Raw genomic sequence first — 13,666 nt, 5'->3', positions numbered from 1 at the left:
GTGGTCTTTTGCTGTTTCTTTCACGGTTAAACCCCCTTAACTAACGTCCTTGCCACGTGCCTTCCAGCTGAATCCCAGTGCCCATGCAGAGATCCTAAGTGGCAAGCTCAACAGGGCCCTGGCCCTGGGAACATGGTGTAGGAGTACATGTGAAGGTGTACAAAAAACATACAATAAGGTATCTTCTTCAGGGGCCTGAGAGCTCTTAGCATACAGGCACTGCTTGGGGGAGGGGGGGAGACGTAAAGCCACCTATTAGCAAGTGACCACTGATAAAAAGTGTCTGAGTACTGACTGAAAATGAATACACTAGAAGAGCAGATGGGGATGGGATGAGGTTTATTGAAAGAGGCTTCTTGGAGAGGAGGGAGAGAAGGGGATCACTGTTCACTGAGCATCTTGGTGGTCTTGGAGCTTTGCAGAGGGTTCAATGGACAGTTTTGAGTCAGGCCTTGGAAGGCAACCATTCAAATGGGGCATACACCTTAGGCAAAGGCCCATGGTGGAGTCAGATAAGGGGCTGAGTTGGGGCATGGGAGAAGTGAAGTTTGAACAAAAGGGGGATTGATACACACCCTCAGATGCCATTTTGAACATCTAGATAATTGATGGACAACCAAGTTCTTAAGCAGTTAGACACGGAGGAAATATTCCAGTGAGAGAAACTTTACAATGGTGGGTGGGGGAGAGAGGATGGACAAGGAGGCTCAGTGAGGTTTTTGCTGGAGTCCAGATGAGAGGCTTGGAGTCCTGGGCTGGGTGTGCCTTTGCCTCGCAGAGCCACAATGCCTGATGGGGGCGTGGTTGGCCACTGTGGCTAGGGAATGGGAGGGCTGCAAGTGTGGCCTCCTAGGGAGGCAGAGTTGTCCTGGCTGCCCCTTATTTGGGGGTGCAGGCTGGCTGTGGAGGAAAGGTGGGCTGTTTCTCGTGGGCTCAGAGCAGGATGCTGAGCTCTGAGGAGGGACTTGGGCAGCGGGATACTCATTCATTCACTTTCTCATTCAAACATTTTCCAAGTCTCCACCATGTGCTATGGCCTGTGCTGGCTAAAGATATTATGCAGGGGCACACTCCTGATGGGTGTCCTGCCCTTACAAAGCTAACAGCTAGTAATGGGGACACATAAGGACATTACAGCACCACAAAGTAAGAGCACTGACAGAGACATCAAACAAGAGTGCTGTGGAGCCTGCAGTTGGAGCAGGAGTTTCTTGGGCTCAGCCAGAGTTCAAGAAGACTTCTTGAAACCTGGGGCAGAGGTAGGGTCCATGGAGATCTCAGCCCAGGCCCTCCTGTGCCCTGAACACTTGACTTTTAGGTTCAGATCCTTAATCTAGACAGAGCCAGTCCCATCTTTTGACTACCCTCCCGCCAACTCAACTGTCGCCCAACTGCCCCATCTCTGTGGTTACTGGTTATGATGCTACTTGCCTCAAGACTCCCCTAATCTCTGACAGGCACTGATTTTTAGCCTTGGGGCCTCAGTCCAAACTCAGTAAGCCTACATAAATTGGCTGTGGCATGCCCGTGGTGGGCAGACCTGGGCTGGAAAGAAAGGACTAGAAGGGGAAGGAGCAGAAGCCTTCTCTGTCTCTTCTCAAGCTTGTCCCTAGAGTACTTATTTCCCAAATGCCCTCCTACAGCTCTCTCCATCCCATTTCCCCTCCCCCACTGAGCCTGGAAAGGTGCTGTTTGCCCTCTGCTCCATCCCCAGGGCAACGGGCCAGGCAGCAGGTGTGTGTGTGTTGAACAAGGCCATCTCCGGAGTGGAGTGGCTGGAGATGAGCTTTGTTTAAATATTAAAGAAGTCAATCATTAATCACGCCTGGCTTGGTGCCCAGCTATCCACTGTCTCCACTTGGGAGGGCCTGGACTGGGGCAGGGAGGGCCATAGGGTAGTTAGTGAGGATACTTGCTTCTCACGCAGCTGACAAACAGCTTTTGGGGCTGGATTATGTAGCCCCACACAGGGTAGGCCAGAGGATCAGCAGAAAGATGTGCTGGATAGCAGACAGAGCACAGTGCTCATGAACTGGGCACCAGTGATTTGTACAGAATGTCCAGTTCTACTTGAATACATTTTATAAGGGGATTGAAGCAGTGTCCTGTTTCTAGCCAGAGAGGACACTCCTTGGGCACTGCAGTCCTGGCCCAGCCCCACAGTTGGGCTCCTGAAGAAAACAAGGTTGTGTGAAGAACAGTTTGGGGGCAGGAATTGGGGTTGGGGCTGAATTAGAGGGACACAGTCACTGGGTCACTAAAACCATGGCTCCTGAACCCTCCCTAGGGGAGGGAGGTTGATCTGGAACCCAGGGCATGCATGGAATCACACACAGTCAGTAGCCTGTACACATACGTGAGTTCCAAACACACAGTCATAAACCCCCACGTACCCAGATGGACCACAGCTGCACCCAATTGCATCTGGACACTGTACATGCAAGCTTCCCCCTCCCCAGCCCCCAGTCCTCTCTGCCTTGGCCACCCTCCTCTTGCCCTCCAGCCTCACCGGTTGTACTGGTGTCTAGTCCCAGCTCCACCATTCAGCTCTCATCCATGGAGGCTTCCTGTAGTGCTGCGTGAAAACCCGAATGGTCAGGCTGATTGAGTACAGCGTCAAGATGAGGCAGAGGCCCAGAAGGATCCAGTGTCTTTTGGCAACTAGGCGGGTCTCCATGGCTATGCCCAGGAAGTAGGCCTTGGGCTGTGTCTCGGGGGCACTGGAATCCCGTGAACCGGTGTCCTGCGCATTGGTGTCCTGGGACAGTGACCTTTTTTCCAGAGAGTACAACCTGCGGGCCAGCAGTAGGGCCACCAGGAACATGACCAAGCTGATGGCCAGCAACACCCACTGCCCAAATTTGGTCTGGTCAGGCCCCAGCTCCAGACTCATAAATGTCACCTTGTCTGTGTCTTTTTCTGTGGAAGACATGGGAGTCTTGTAGAGCAGGCAGGAGGAGGGAGGGAGCCCTGGGGTGCCCCATGGAAATCAGAGTACCCGACTGCCCCTGGCCTCCTCCCTCAGCCTCAGGCACCTACCTTCTAAGCCATAGGTGAGGGCATTGCCCTGGAAGGAGGGTGAGAAAGAGAAGTGGAAGAGAGAGAAGGAGGAGATGGGCATATATAGGGCTACATCCCCATGGTGCCCAGTGGTGGCTCCGTGCAAGGGTCAAGAGGAAAGAAGCCCACCCTATGCTCAGATGCCAACCTGGCCCTCTAGCTGAACAGCATGCAAGGAAGCAACTGAGTCAGTGGCTGGGCCATGGGGTGTGGTCTTGGCCAAGGCTGCATCAGGTGCAGACAGGGTCACGTAGCAACAGGGGTGTTGCTTGTTCAAGCCAGGTCATAGATAGGGTAGGGGTTAAGGCTGGGTTGTGGTAGGGACTGGCCCAGGGCAGGCTAGGGTAGGGCTTGGGGCTGTACCAGAGCTGGCACCAGGGTCAGATGATCAAACCTGCAAAGGTGCAGCTGAAGTCTGGCCAGCCCAGGATCTCCCCCTGCTGCACATTCTCGGTGACCAGCCAGTTCAGCAGGGGCTTGAAGTAGGTCATGAGGGCCTTTGTAGACACTTTGGTCTGCCCGGTTATCTTCTGCAGGACTTCTGGCCAGGGCTTGCTTGAGCCCAGCTTTAGGATATCTCTGGGAGAGTGGACACAGCTGTGAGGCTGGTGCTGCTGGGACTCTCAGTGTGCCCCTCCCTGGCCCTATGGTTTTGCTAGCCAGACTCTTCCCATAGAGCTCAGAGCCGTGGATAAAATCACAAGCTCTGAAATAAGACCCACCTGGATTTGAATCCTGTGGGGCTTCGGGCAAGTGACTTAACCTCTCTGAGTCTCAGTGTCCATATTCATAAAATGGAGGTAACAGTACTATCTCCTAGGGTTGGCATGATGATTAAATAGACACAATGCTGGGATCATAGTAGGCAGGTGATGAATGTTACAATAATAATAATAAAATAATAATAATAATGCTTATTATTATTACTGCCACTGTGATGATCATTATTCTCCTGGACTCAGATAGGCATAAAATCTTGAGACGCTGTTTCCCATGAGGTTCTCTCTGTCAGCAGGGGAGGGGCTGCTCCTTTCTGGTCTCACAGGGAGTGTTTGGGAGGATTAGGGAGTTGGTGAGCGTGGGATGAGCTCTGTGTATTGCCTGCAGTGCTGCACTAATGTCAGCTGTCACCAAGCACACCCGGTGTTTGGTGGCAGGGGGACCAGCCTGAGGCTTGGAGGGGGCACAGAGTGTGCTGAAGCCAGGGCTCCGGGCTGCTCCCCACCAGGGCCCCCTGCGGAGGCAGTGGGGGACATACGTCGATCCTTCTTAAACTGTGTCCTCATCTCACCAGGAGAGAGATGGGCTCTAGAGGCCCACAAATCAGGACTGTAGAGTGTAGACTAGCAGGACCCAGGTTCAAGACTCAGCAGTGCTACTTAGGGGCTGTATAACCTCAGGCAATCAACTAAACTCTTAGCCTCAGTTTCTCCATCAGGAAAATGGGCCCCCTTAATACCCACTTTTCATTGTGGTGCAGATTAAGCCACATAATGGTGGTGAAAGAGGGCTTGGTAGCATGCACACGCTTGTATGCATCGCTTCATAAACAACAGAGACAGAATGAGGGGGAAGCTAAAGGTTAGTGGATCCTTGACAGAAACCACTAGGGAAAAATGTAGTTAAGATCGAGAGAAGTGTGGGAGAAAAGTCATCATGATTAAAAGAAAAACAAAACAAAACCCCACAATTAACTTTAGGTAAGAGGATTTTATCAGATGCGGGGCCCTGGGATAAAGGAAGGACCTGACGAGAGAGAAGTTTTGACCACTAAAAGTCTACCCATTTAGAAACAGTCCTTCAGCCTCAGAGGGACAAGAGGTTTGACCAAAACCCAGCTCATAGCCAATGTGGCCAGCACGTGAGACTTGCAAGGGTCGTAACTGGAACCCTCAACTCCAAGGTGGCTGCAATGGGCCCCATGGACAAGGTCAGGCCTACCACGGCTGGGTGGATGAGCCAAGGGCTTTGGGAACTTGGACCAAATCCACTTCAACTCTCCATTCCCAGCAGAACCAACCCAGAGCCATCACATATAGGAAGATGAGTCAAATTCTAAGATATATTAGGTAAAAGAGCAGCCAAGAATCTTGCCCTCCCCTTTCTCCTCTGCACTCACCTCCCACACACAGCCTCTATTCCACTCTGCTCTGTCTCATTTCTCCAAAGCTCAGGACATCCCCCTTTCTCAGAGCCCTCTCCTTTGCCCTCTGCCCAGAAGATAGCATTCAAAGTCGTAAACCTGGAACTTGGGGGTCTTCCCTGGCATCCAGGGGTCTGGAAGGCAACATGTGAGGATGGGTGAGCAATGACCAGTGTTGACTGGCAGGTGCTTTGGTGCCAAGTCAGATCCTGGGAGCCTTGTGTGCCCTGGGGGGTGGTGATAGGAGAGGGGGTGGTGAGAATGACCGAGGTCAAATGTCTCACCAATCAAGTGGTGAAGGCTCAGAGTTAAAAGCGAGTTGATGTGTAGAAAACAGATGTCTGCTATTTCTTGCACTTCTGCTTTTGGGGACAGAGATCCCTTCCTGGTCCCCTGGCATGACCTCCTCTCCCTCTCTGCATGTTCACCAAAGCCCTTTCCTACTGCACCAGCTCCTTTCTTGAATCATGGTTATTGATTTATCCTGTGGCCCATTGCCCCCTGCTGGACGCAGGGCAGGCTGATTGACACATACACAAGTAAATGTTTGCTGAATGAATAAATGATGGGGGGGCCAGAGACATGAATGCAGAGAGCAGAGAGGCCCCTCATGTTCCACACATTCAGAAAAACTCAAACATGGGCAGTGGGTTATCAGAAGCCCCTATAGTGTGAAAAGATGGAAGCAAACAGACAAGGTTGATAATCGGCATGCAGGGTGCCGCCCTCCCTGGGAGTAAAGCCAGGGGATCAGTCTTGCAACTCCATCTGGCCTAGTGGTTGCTGACAAACTCTGTGGTGGAGTCACAAATACGCTCATTAAATTCGCAAAGGATACCAAATTATGTGGCTATGTTAATCCCCTGGGAGACAGGAATAAAACTCAAGATGACCTTGACCAATCAGGGATACGGACCTCCTGAAAGGGGTTGAAAACTGGTGGGGAAAAGACCGTGTCCGTGGGTGGGCTCTGCATCTCAGGGCTGGAAGCACTGATTTTGGAGCCAGCCCACCTAGGTCTGACCTCACCAGACCTGTATCCCTTGGTTGGTGGAAGCAACAGCGTGAATGAGGTGTTCTAGAGTCAGTTCAGGACTCAAAGGCTGATTTTGCCACTTGCTAGAGGAGTGATGGGCATTCATATTATCTCTCTTAGCTTTAGTTTCATTATTTATGAAATGTGGCTAATCGTATCCACTTTGCAAGTTATGAGCTGCTCACGTGAGACCTTATAAGAGCTCTCCTTAGAGAGCCCAGCCTCTACTAGCAAGTGCTCCCCGCCGTCAGGTCAGCCTCCCACCCCTCCAGGTTTGCTTCAGGACCAAAACCACCTCTGCAGAGGCAGGAATGGAAAGGATGGCTGGGGACCGAGTGCAGGAAGAAAGATTGGGGGTAGGGAGTCAAAGTGGACCACACGCTGGCCAGAGCATCCCAAAGGTTGGTGTGAAAGCAACCTGGATCGGCCTGGGAGCTGCATCCGGGCACCTCTAAGAAGAGGTGGGAAGAGCCGTGTGCGCCCCAGGGTGTGGCAAGTGCTGCCGAGGATAGGCGAGCACCTTGGGAGGAAAGGATGAAGGGATTCGGGTGGAAGTCTGGGGCTGAGGCTGGACTCCAGCCATGGCTTCCCATCTGGGACAGTCTGATTTGTTGGCACGTGTGCGTGTGTATGCGCGCGTGCGTGCGGGGGCACATGGGCGCAGGTGAGTGAGGGAGTGTGTAGAAGTGAGTGTGTGCAAGTTTGTGTGTGAGTGAGTGTGAGAGTGTGTGGGTGTGAGAATGACTGTGTGAGTGTGTGTGTGTGTGTGTGTGTGTGTGTGTGTGAGCAGGAGAGGCTAGGTAGTCTCTGACCGTGAGGGACTACACACGGGGAAATGGGTTTCGATTATTGTAGGAGAGACTGTAGTCAGACACGAGGAAGAACTTCCACTAACCTCTAAGGTCAATGAGGCCTGCTCAGGGTGCCTGGGGTGGCCTGGTGAGGAAAGGGAGCCAGGGGCAGGCATCCGGCAAGGGGCAGAGGCACTGAGAACAAATGAGGGAGGGGAGCACTCACTCCCGGAGCTTCCCAGCCATCTTGGAGTTATAGATGTCCTACCGGTGCAGTGGGCCCATGTGACCCAAGGCCTTGCATAAAGCTTCGTGGAGCTGGAACTGGAGCACGAGGCTGATGAAGTACCTGGGTAGAGGAACGGAGCGCAGGCTGGGGAACTGGTGTCAGGGCTGGGAAGCCCGGAGCCATTTGGAGCCTGGCAGCTCAGACGGGCAGGGGCCCGAGGGCTCCGCTAGGGCCTGGCCTTGCTGGACGGAGGCTCCTTCGGCAAGGTCCCACCTCAGCCTGGGGCTCTCCTTCTTAACCTTCTGAACCAACCCTTGCCTCCTTTCCTGCCCTCCGCTTGGGGACAGCTAGAGGCTTTAGAATATTCCCAACAGCTCTGCCCTCCCCACAGAACCTGATCTAAAAGCCCAAATTATCCCCGGGTGGGCCCCTCTGGAGGCTGTGCAGCCCAGCGGAGGAGATGGGTGGGTAGGTGGGGGGAACATTTGGCTCTAGGGCCTTCCTGGGAATCCTCAGCCTGGTTCCCATGCCCCCAGCCCCCAGCTCCCAGAGCTGCTTCTCCTGGCAGGGCCCAGACCGTTACCGTATGTAGGGCACGCTGGCAGAAATGTGGAACTTGGCACCGGGATCGAAGTCATCCTTTGTCCGAGGGATGGGGGGGCACATGCCCTGGTATTTCAACCTGCCCGGGAGAACAGGGGGCTGGTACCACCCAGCTGCGTTCTCAGAGCCTTTTCCCGGGGAAGCATTTGCACAGCTACCAAAAGCAGACTTGGCAGGCGTAGGACACTTAATGCATTTTTATAGACTAAATACATGAGTTGAAAACACATGGGATTGGGAATCCAAATCAAATAGTAACAGTAGTTAACACTGACTTCCTCTGTGGAAGAACCGTGCTAAGCTCTTCACACAGACTCCCTCAACACTGTCATGGTGCTGGAGACTTGGGAGGGAATGGGCTGAGCAAAGTCTTGCTTATAATCCTAATGATGAAGATGGTTATTAGAGACCAATCAACAAGGTTGTTTCATCTGGCAAGAAGTGCCAAGAAGAAAACAGAAGAGCATCTCTGTGGCATAATGCTGTTACTGTTCCCAGTTTACAGATGAGGAGACCAAAGTTTAGAGGTCAGGGAACTGGTGGGAGGTCACGGAACTAGTCACTGGCAGATCCCATTAGCTTTCAGATCCCATTAACCCTCTGCACTGTGTCATGGTGGGAAAGTTACTAATTGTCCCTGAGTCTTGTTGCAAAATGTTTTCTGGAAGATGAGGATAAAATGATCCATCTTTGGGATGAGACAAAGACTATGAAAAGCTTGATTGTTGGCTCACAGGTCGCCTCTGAGCCATCCTCTGGGGTCGGCAGACAGTCAGGTGGTGGCTCTCCCAGTCGACAGAGCCTTCCTTGCTCAGATCCAGGAACTTGCCACCTCTCTCCCTTAGCCCCCGGTTTCCACCATGGCAGTGGTGGGTGCAGCTGACCCAGGGAAGGAAAGGGCCCCTGAAGGTACCGGTGCACCAGATGGGGTAGGGGCTGCCCTTGGAGGAGTACAAGGTCAAGACTCTGCCAACCAGTGAGGCCAGGGCCTGAATTTGGGGTGGGGGTAGGAGGGTGAGTGGATGAAGAGAGGAGCACCCAGCTTTGCCACCCTGGGTTGCTGGTCACACATTCTTCTCCTGTGAATGACCATGGGATGTTACACAGGTTCAAAGAAATGTAAGGGCCTCGTGCAGAGCTGGCAGCCCCTCCACGGTCACCCCAAACCATGCTGTGGCTAGCAGGCTCGAGGCCTGGAGGATATGGGGCGCCCTGGCCTTGGGCATTCACTACCCCATCAGACAGCCAGTGGTCCGTGAGGGGATGCGCCACGGACGCCCCTCAGGCAAAAGTGGTGCTGCGTGACTGCTGGCGGGAAGCAGCAGTTCTGACCTTGGGCGTGCGTAAGGATGCTAACCCAGAGGCAGCTGTGCGCGTGTGTTGGGGAAGCAGGAAAAGGGGCCGTGGGCTAGCTTCTCTCCCACGTGGCCTCTTTCCACGGAAGGGAAAGAGCTCAGACCACCACTCTTCTGCTAGCCCCACTGGTGGGAACAGGAAAGGAGAGGAGGAGCAGGTGGGCCTGCCTGGTGGTCAATGTTTTGTTCTTGGAGGAGCCCAGGGGCACCCTTGTGTGAGCTTCCCAGCTACCTAGGAGCAGGCAGGGCCACTGCCATGGTCCCTAGAGAGGTTAAGAGGCCTGCTCAGTGCTTGTGCCAGATTCAGCAAGAGGCTGATCCACTTTAGTAAGGTTGCTGTCATCTGGCGATAGCAAACAGCCAGCACTATCTCAGGGTCCCCCCACGGCCCCCAGGTCACCAGCACGGCACACCTAACTCTGCCCTCCGAGGAGAGGCAGCAGCATCCTAGGGCAACGGGCAGTGCCCTTAAGGCTGACCCGAAACCCGGCCCACCAGGTGTGAGAGAGGGCAGAGAGCCCAGGTCAGCCAGCCTCTCCCCACCTGAGGTTCCACCACTCCTGGTTGTAGACGTCCTTCTGGATGGTGCCATCGAAGACCTTCCAGCGAAACAGGTCCATAAGGTAGGCGAAGGGGATGAAGGCGATCTTCTCCAGGGCAATGCCCATCAGGAAATTGACCTCCTCCTCTGGGGAAGGGGGAGCAGTCAGGAGGTGGCTCCTGGCTCTCCCTCCCTTCAGCTTTGCCCAGAGAGCCCCAGCTGCAGCCTTAGGCTCCGCTGCCCTGCTACGGTCCTCTTGGTCCCCATCACCTGAGTCCTGGTGCTGGTGGCTGAGCAGGCCTCTGTTGAGCAGGTGCTTGTGGGAGGAGGCCGAGAGGGTGATCATCGACCCTACGGCCTCTTCGAATGCTGGGTTGGCGCCGGCGCGGAAGATCACAGAGAGGTTCTTGTACTGCAAGAAGTACTGGATATGGCCCATCCGGTGGAAGATGGAGAGCAGGTCTTCTATGGTCACCTCGGTGCACTTCTTTATCCTAGGGTTAAAGGGCAGGGGTCAAGGAGCATGGGGAGGCCCTGGGAGAAGGGGAGATCTCTGCATTCAGACTCCATGGTGGGATTGGGGCGGTTGGGCTGGAGACCACCAGGGCTTTGGGTACTGTCCCTTCTCACTCCAGGTCCCCCTCGCCCACATTGCCAGCTCACATCCCTCTCTGCTGCCTGGCTACAGCCCTGCCCACATACCTCCTTACGCACCTCTTAAGACCTCCTAAGACAGGCAGACAGAGGGGGAGCGGACCGAGGCGAAGAAGAGCGAGAGAGGGGCGGGAGGGTGGTGCTGGCGCAGGGTGAGACCTGAAGTCCTTGCCGTTGTAAAAGTCCCAGGCAGAGGCGTGGCACTCCACCTCCCGCCCGTCAGCTGGCCTTTCCATCATGGACTTTTTCCAGAAGTTGGGAGGGGTGGAAAGCAGCCCCAGGGAAGTGAAGAACATATCTGCCTCTTCGAACATTTTGGAGGGCTTCCAGTGCTGTGGGGAAGAGGGGGTGCATGGGGCCCTGCCCAGGGGGCCATGTAGGGGGGTGCAGGGCTGGCAGGGGCGGACGGAGGCTGAGTACTAACCTGGCTTTTCATGATCTTCGTGATATCTTCAGGGGGCTTCTTCGGGAAGGGCAGGACCAGGTCTAAGATGTTGACCCAGGACTGAGCCCACATGTTCCCTGGAAGGGGCGTGCAGGGGCTCAGAGGAGGCCAGAGAGCGTCCCTCCCTTTACTGGGTGCCAGCTTGGAGGCCTGCTCTGCCCACCCCACTCTGCTACCAGCTAGGGCTTTACCCAGCAGGTGGGCAGGGATGGGCTCCCTCGGGTCGATAAGCTCCGGCCGTAGTGGTGGTGCAGGGCGCAGCGCGGCGCACGTAGGCGTGCAGTTTCAAGTAGAGCGGCTGCAGCTCCTGGAACAGCTGCTCCAGATCCTGTTCTAGCGTGTCAGGCTCATACTTGGACCGCCACAAGGCCCCCATGTCTTTGTAACCTAGGACAGGAGAGGGGGCTCAGAAGAACTCACTACCCACCCTCCCTTCAGCCCTGGCCTGGCAGGCAGGAGACCCAGGCACTTTCTGGGGAAGCCACTTGACCTCCCTGTTCCTCAGGGTCTTCATCTGCCAAATGGGAAATGTGCCTCCCAAGGTCACTGTTCAGATTGGATGAGATCAGGGGTGGAAAAGCACTTGGCAAAGTACACACTCCGTGCTCCTCACCGTGCCTGGTTGGATAGGACCTGGATGAGGCCCTGGTCCTCACACCCACCTCGAGCCCCACCCATCCAAGCCCTAAGACCACCTGGGCTCCTTTCAGATCCTCCCAAACATTGGCTCCTCCCATCACGTGGCCTGGGAGGCTCTTTCACTCCCTGCTTGCCTTCTTTCAGGCCTTGGGGCAGATCTCGAGGCCTCCCCTTCCCCTTCTCTCGGCACTTGTCCAGAGATGTGTGTTTGCACGAATCTTGTCTGTCCCCCAGACCCTAGGCCCTACCTAGGAGGGCGGGCACCTTCTCTGTTTTTTCACCTATAACTCCTTAGAACCTCTCCAGGGCCTGGCACACAGTAGGTGCTCAAGCAATGTCTATAGACCAATGGTGAATGAAACACCTTTGCTTCCCCCAGCTGCAGGGTTCAGGGTCCCCATCTCCAGGTCCAACTACTGCCTTTACCTTTTGCAGGGTCAGCTTTGCCCTCCCCCCTGCAGCCTGTGCCCTGTGCCATCTGCACAGACTGGGCTGGCCAGGGAGGGGTGTGGGGGCCTCACCGTTGAGCTTTGCAGCCTTGTTGCTGAGCTGCACGTAGCGCTCAAAGGTGATGCGGAGCTGATGACCCACAGCATTCCGCCAGCCCTGCCAGGCCCACAGCAGCTCTTTCTGGTCCCGGGAGGTGACCATGATTTCTTGGAGGTCTATGCCCAGAGAAAGGAGCCAAGGTAGGACCCACACACTCCTGCCTGCCTTCTGCCCTCACCTGCCTTAGGCAGATCCCCCACCCTCCAACAAGTGAGTGCAGCTGGAGCAGGGAGGACAATGGGAGTCAGGAGAGGCTTGCGGAAGGGGCTGATGCTGGAGACTCTGGGGCTGAACGGGGGCAGGGCTTGGGCGCTCACCAGGCTCCATGGGCAGGCAGGGTCCCTCATTCAGGCACACCTGGGCCATGCTGTACGTCGTCTCCATGTAGGCCAGAAGCTTGTTGTACTGGGGGGGGGGGGCGGCAGGTGTCACCTAGGGCAGGCCTGGGCCCTGGAGCCCACCCCTAACGCTAGCCCCACCGGCTGGGAGGGGCAGGCCTGTCTGAGGCATCTTCCCACCAGCCTCTTTCTCTCCTCCCCCAGAGGAAGCTGTAGCCCTGCCCGACAACCTCCCTCCTGCCCAGACGGTCTGGCTTCCCCTCGGCCAGCCCACCCACCCCTGGGGTGGGGAGCATGTGCCTGGAGACCTGGGGGCTCCATCCATTACCTCCTCGAGCTCGTCCTGGGGCAGGGCCGCCTTGTCTATGTTCTGCAGCTTACTCAGCATGCGCTTCACGGCCGGGTCCTGGAACCTGGAGGTCTTAAACAGGCGGGCCGGTGCCAAAGTACAGAATGTGCTGGGACCTCTCTGAGTCCTTGTGCAGCTGGAATGAGGGTCACCATATTTATCATGGGAAGTTGGGGGAGGGACGAAGGGTCCCACATTGAATTCCAGGGTCACAGCCCCCCCCAACCTCTTCCCAAAGCCTACTTTAAGGGCTCACAATCACTGAAGATTTGCTAAGAGGGAGAAGGGAAGGAGCCTGGGTCCTTAAAAGCAAGGAGGTGATATTACAAGGGAAAAGAAACAAGAGATTCTTGCCTAGAGAGCTTCTGGGGGCAGCAAGAGGCCCGGAGCTTGCAGCCTGCTTTGGCATGTACTTTGGGGATTCCCTCCTTCCTCTAGCTCTGGACAGGGGGCAGAAGGTATGGTTCCCCAATCCCCCACCCCCACCCCCGATCCCTGAGAAGAGCAAGGGAAGAAGGGGCTGGAGTTGAGGTGGTACCACACCATCTCCTCCCGATTTTTGTTGGTGATGTTGGTGACATAGTTCCACGTGGCGTCCATGAACTGGTTCCACACAACCTGGGCCGTATGCTCATAAAACTGCAGGAACGCCTTTGCCACAGTCTCATTGTAGAACTTGTCTGTGGAGAAGGAGGTGGGCATAATGATGTCCTGGGAGGGGCCTGCCCCTGACTGGTCCCCTTGTCTGGTCCAGGTTCCTTCAGGTCCCAGCCCCACCTAAGCTCTGATCACCCTCGGTCCTTAGCCATGGCAAAAGCTTCCCATAACAGAAGAGCACAAATAGGGAAGGTCCATGGCAAGTCCATCTTGTGCCCATGGCCAAGAGAACAGCAGAGCTGGGTGAGGCTATGGGCCAATCGCGGTCCAGCTCCAT

General features: G+C 55.2%; 1 protein-coding gene across 1 annotated transcript; it reads right to left on the bottom strand.

Annotated features, from left to right (window-relative positions):
• Positions 1 to 523: 523 nt before the first annotated feature.
• LOC100463832 (angiotensin-converting enzyme-like protein Ace3) lies at positions 524 to 13,666 on the bottom strand. Its single transcript, XM_011228462.3, is given in 17 exon segments — positions 524 to 900; positions 2,510 to 2,919; positions 3,455 to 3,639; positions 7,257 to 7,379; positions 7,843 to 7,941; positions 9,761 to 9,905; positions 10,029 to 10,252; positions 10,572 to 10,744; positions 10,837 to 10,934; positions 11,049 to 11,112; positions 11,114 to 11,244; positions 12,018 to 12,161; positions 12,363 to 12,450; positions 12,712 to 12,820; positions 12,822 to 12,868; positions 13,276 to 13,412; positions 13,510 to 13,666. Coding segments are annotated over 16 exon segments (2,319 nt in total). The 3' UTR covers positions 524 to 900; positions 2,510 to 2,524.

Source organism: Ailuropoda melanoleuca, chromosome 13 (assembly GCF_002007445.2).
Source record: "Ailuropoda melanoleuca isolate Jingjing chromosome 13, ASM200744v2, whole genome shotgun sequence".
NCBI classification, from domain to species: Eukaryota; Metazoa; Chordata; class Mammalia; order Carnivora; family Ursidae; genus Ailuropoda; species Ailuropoda melanoleuca.
Note: the sequence above shows the minus strand (reverse complement) of the source record. Positions and strands in the feature narration are given on the sequence as shown.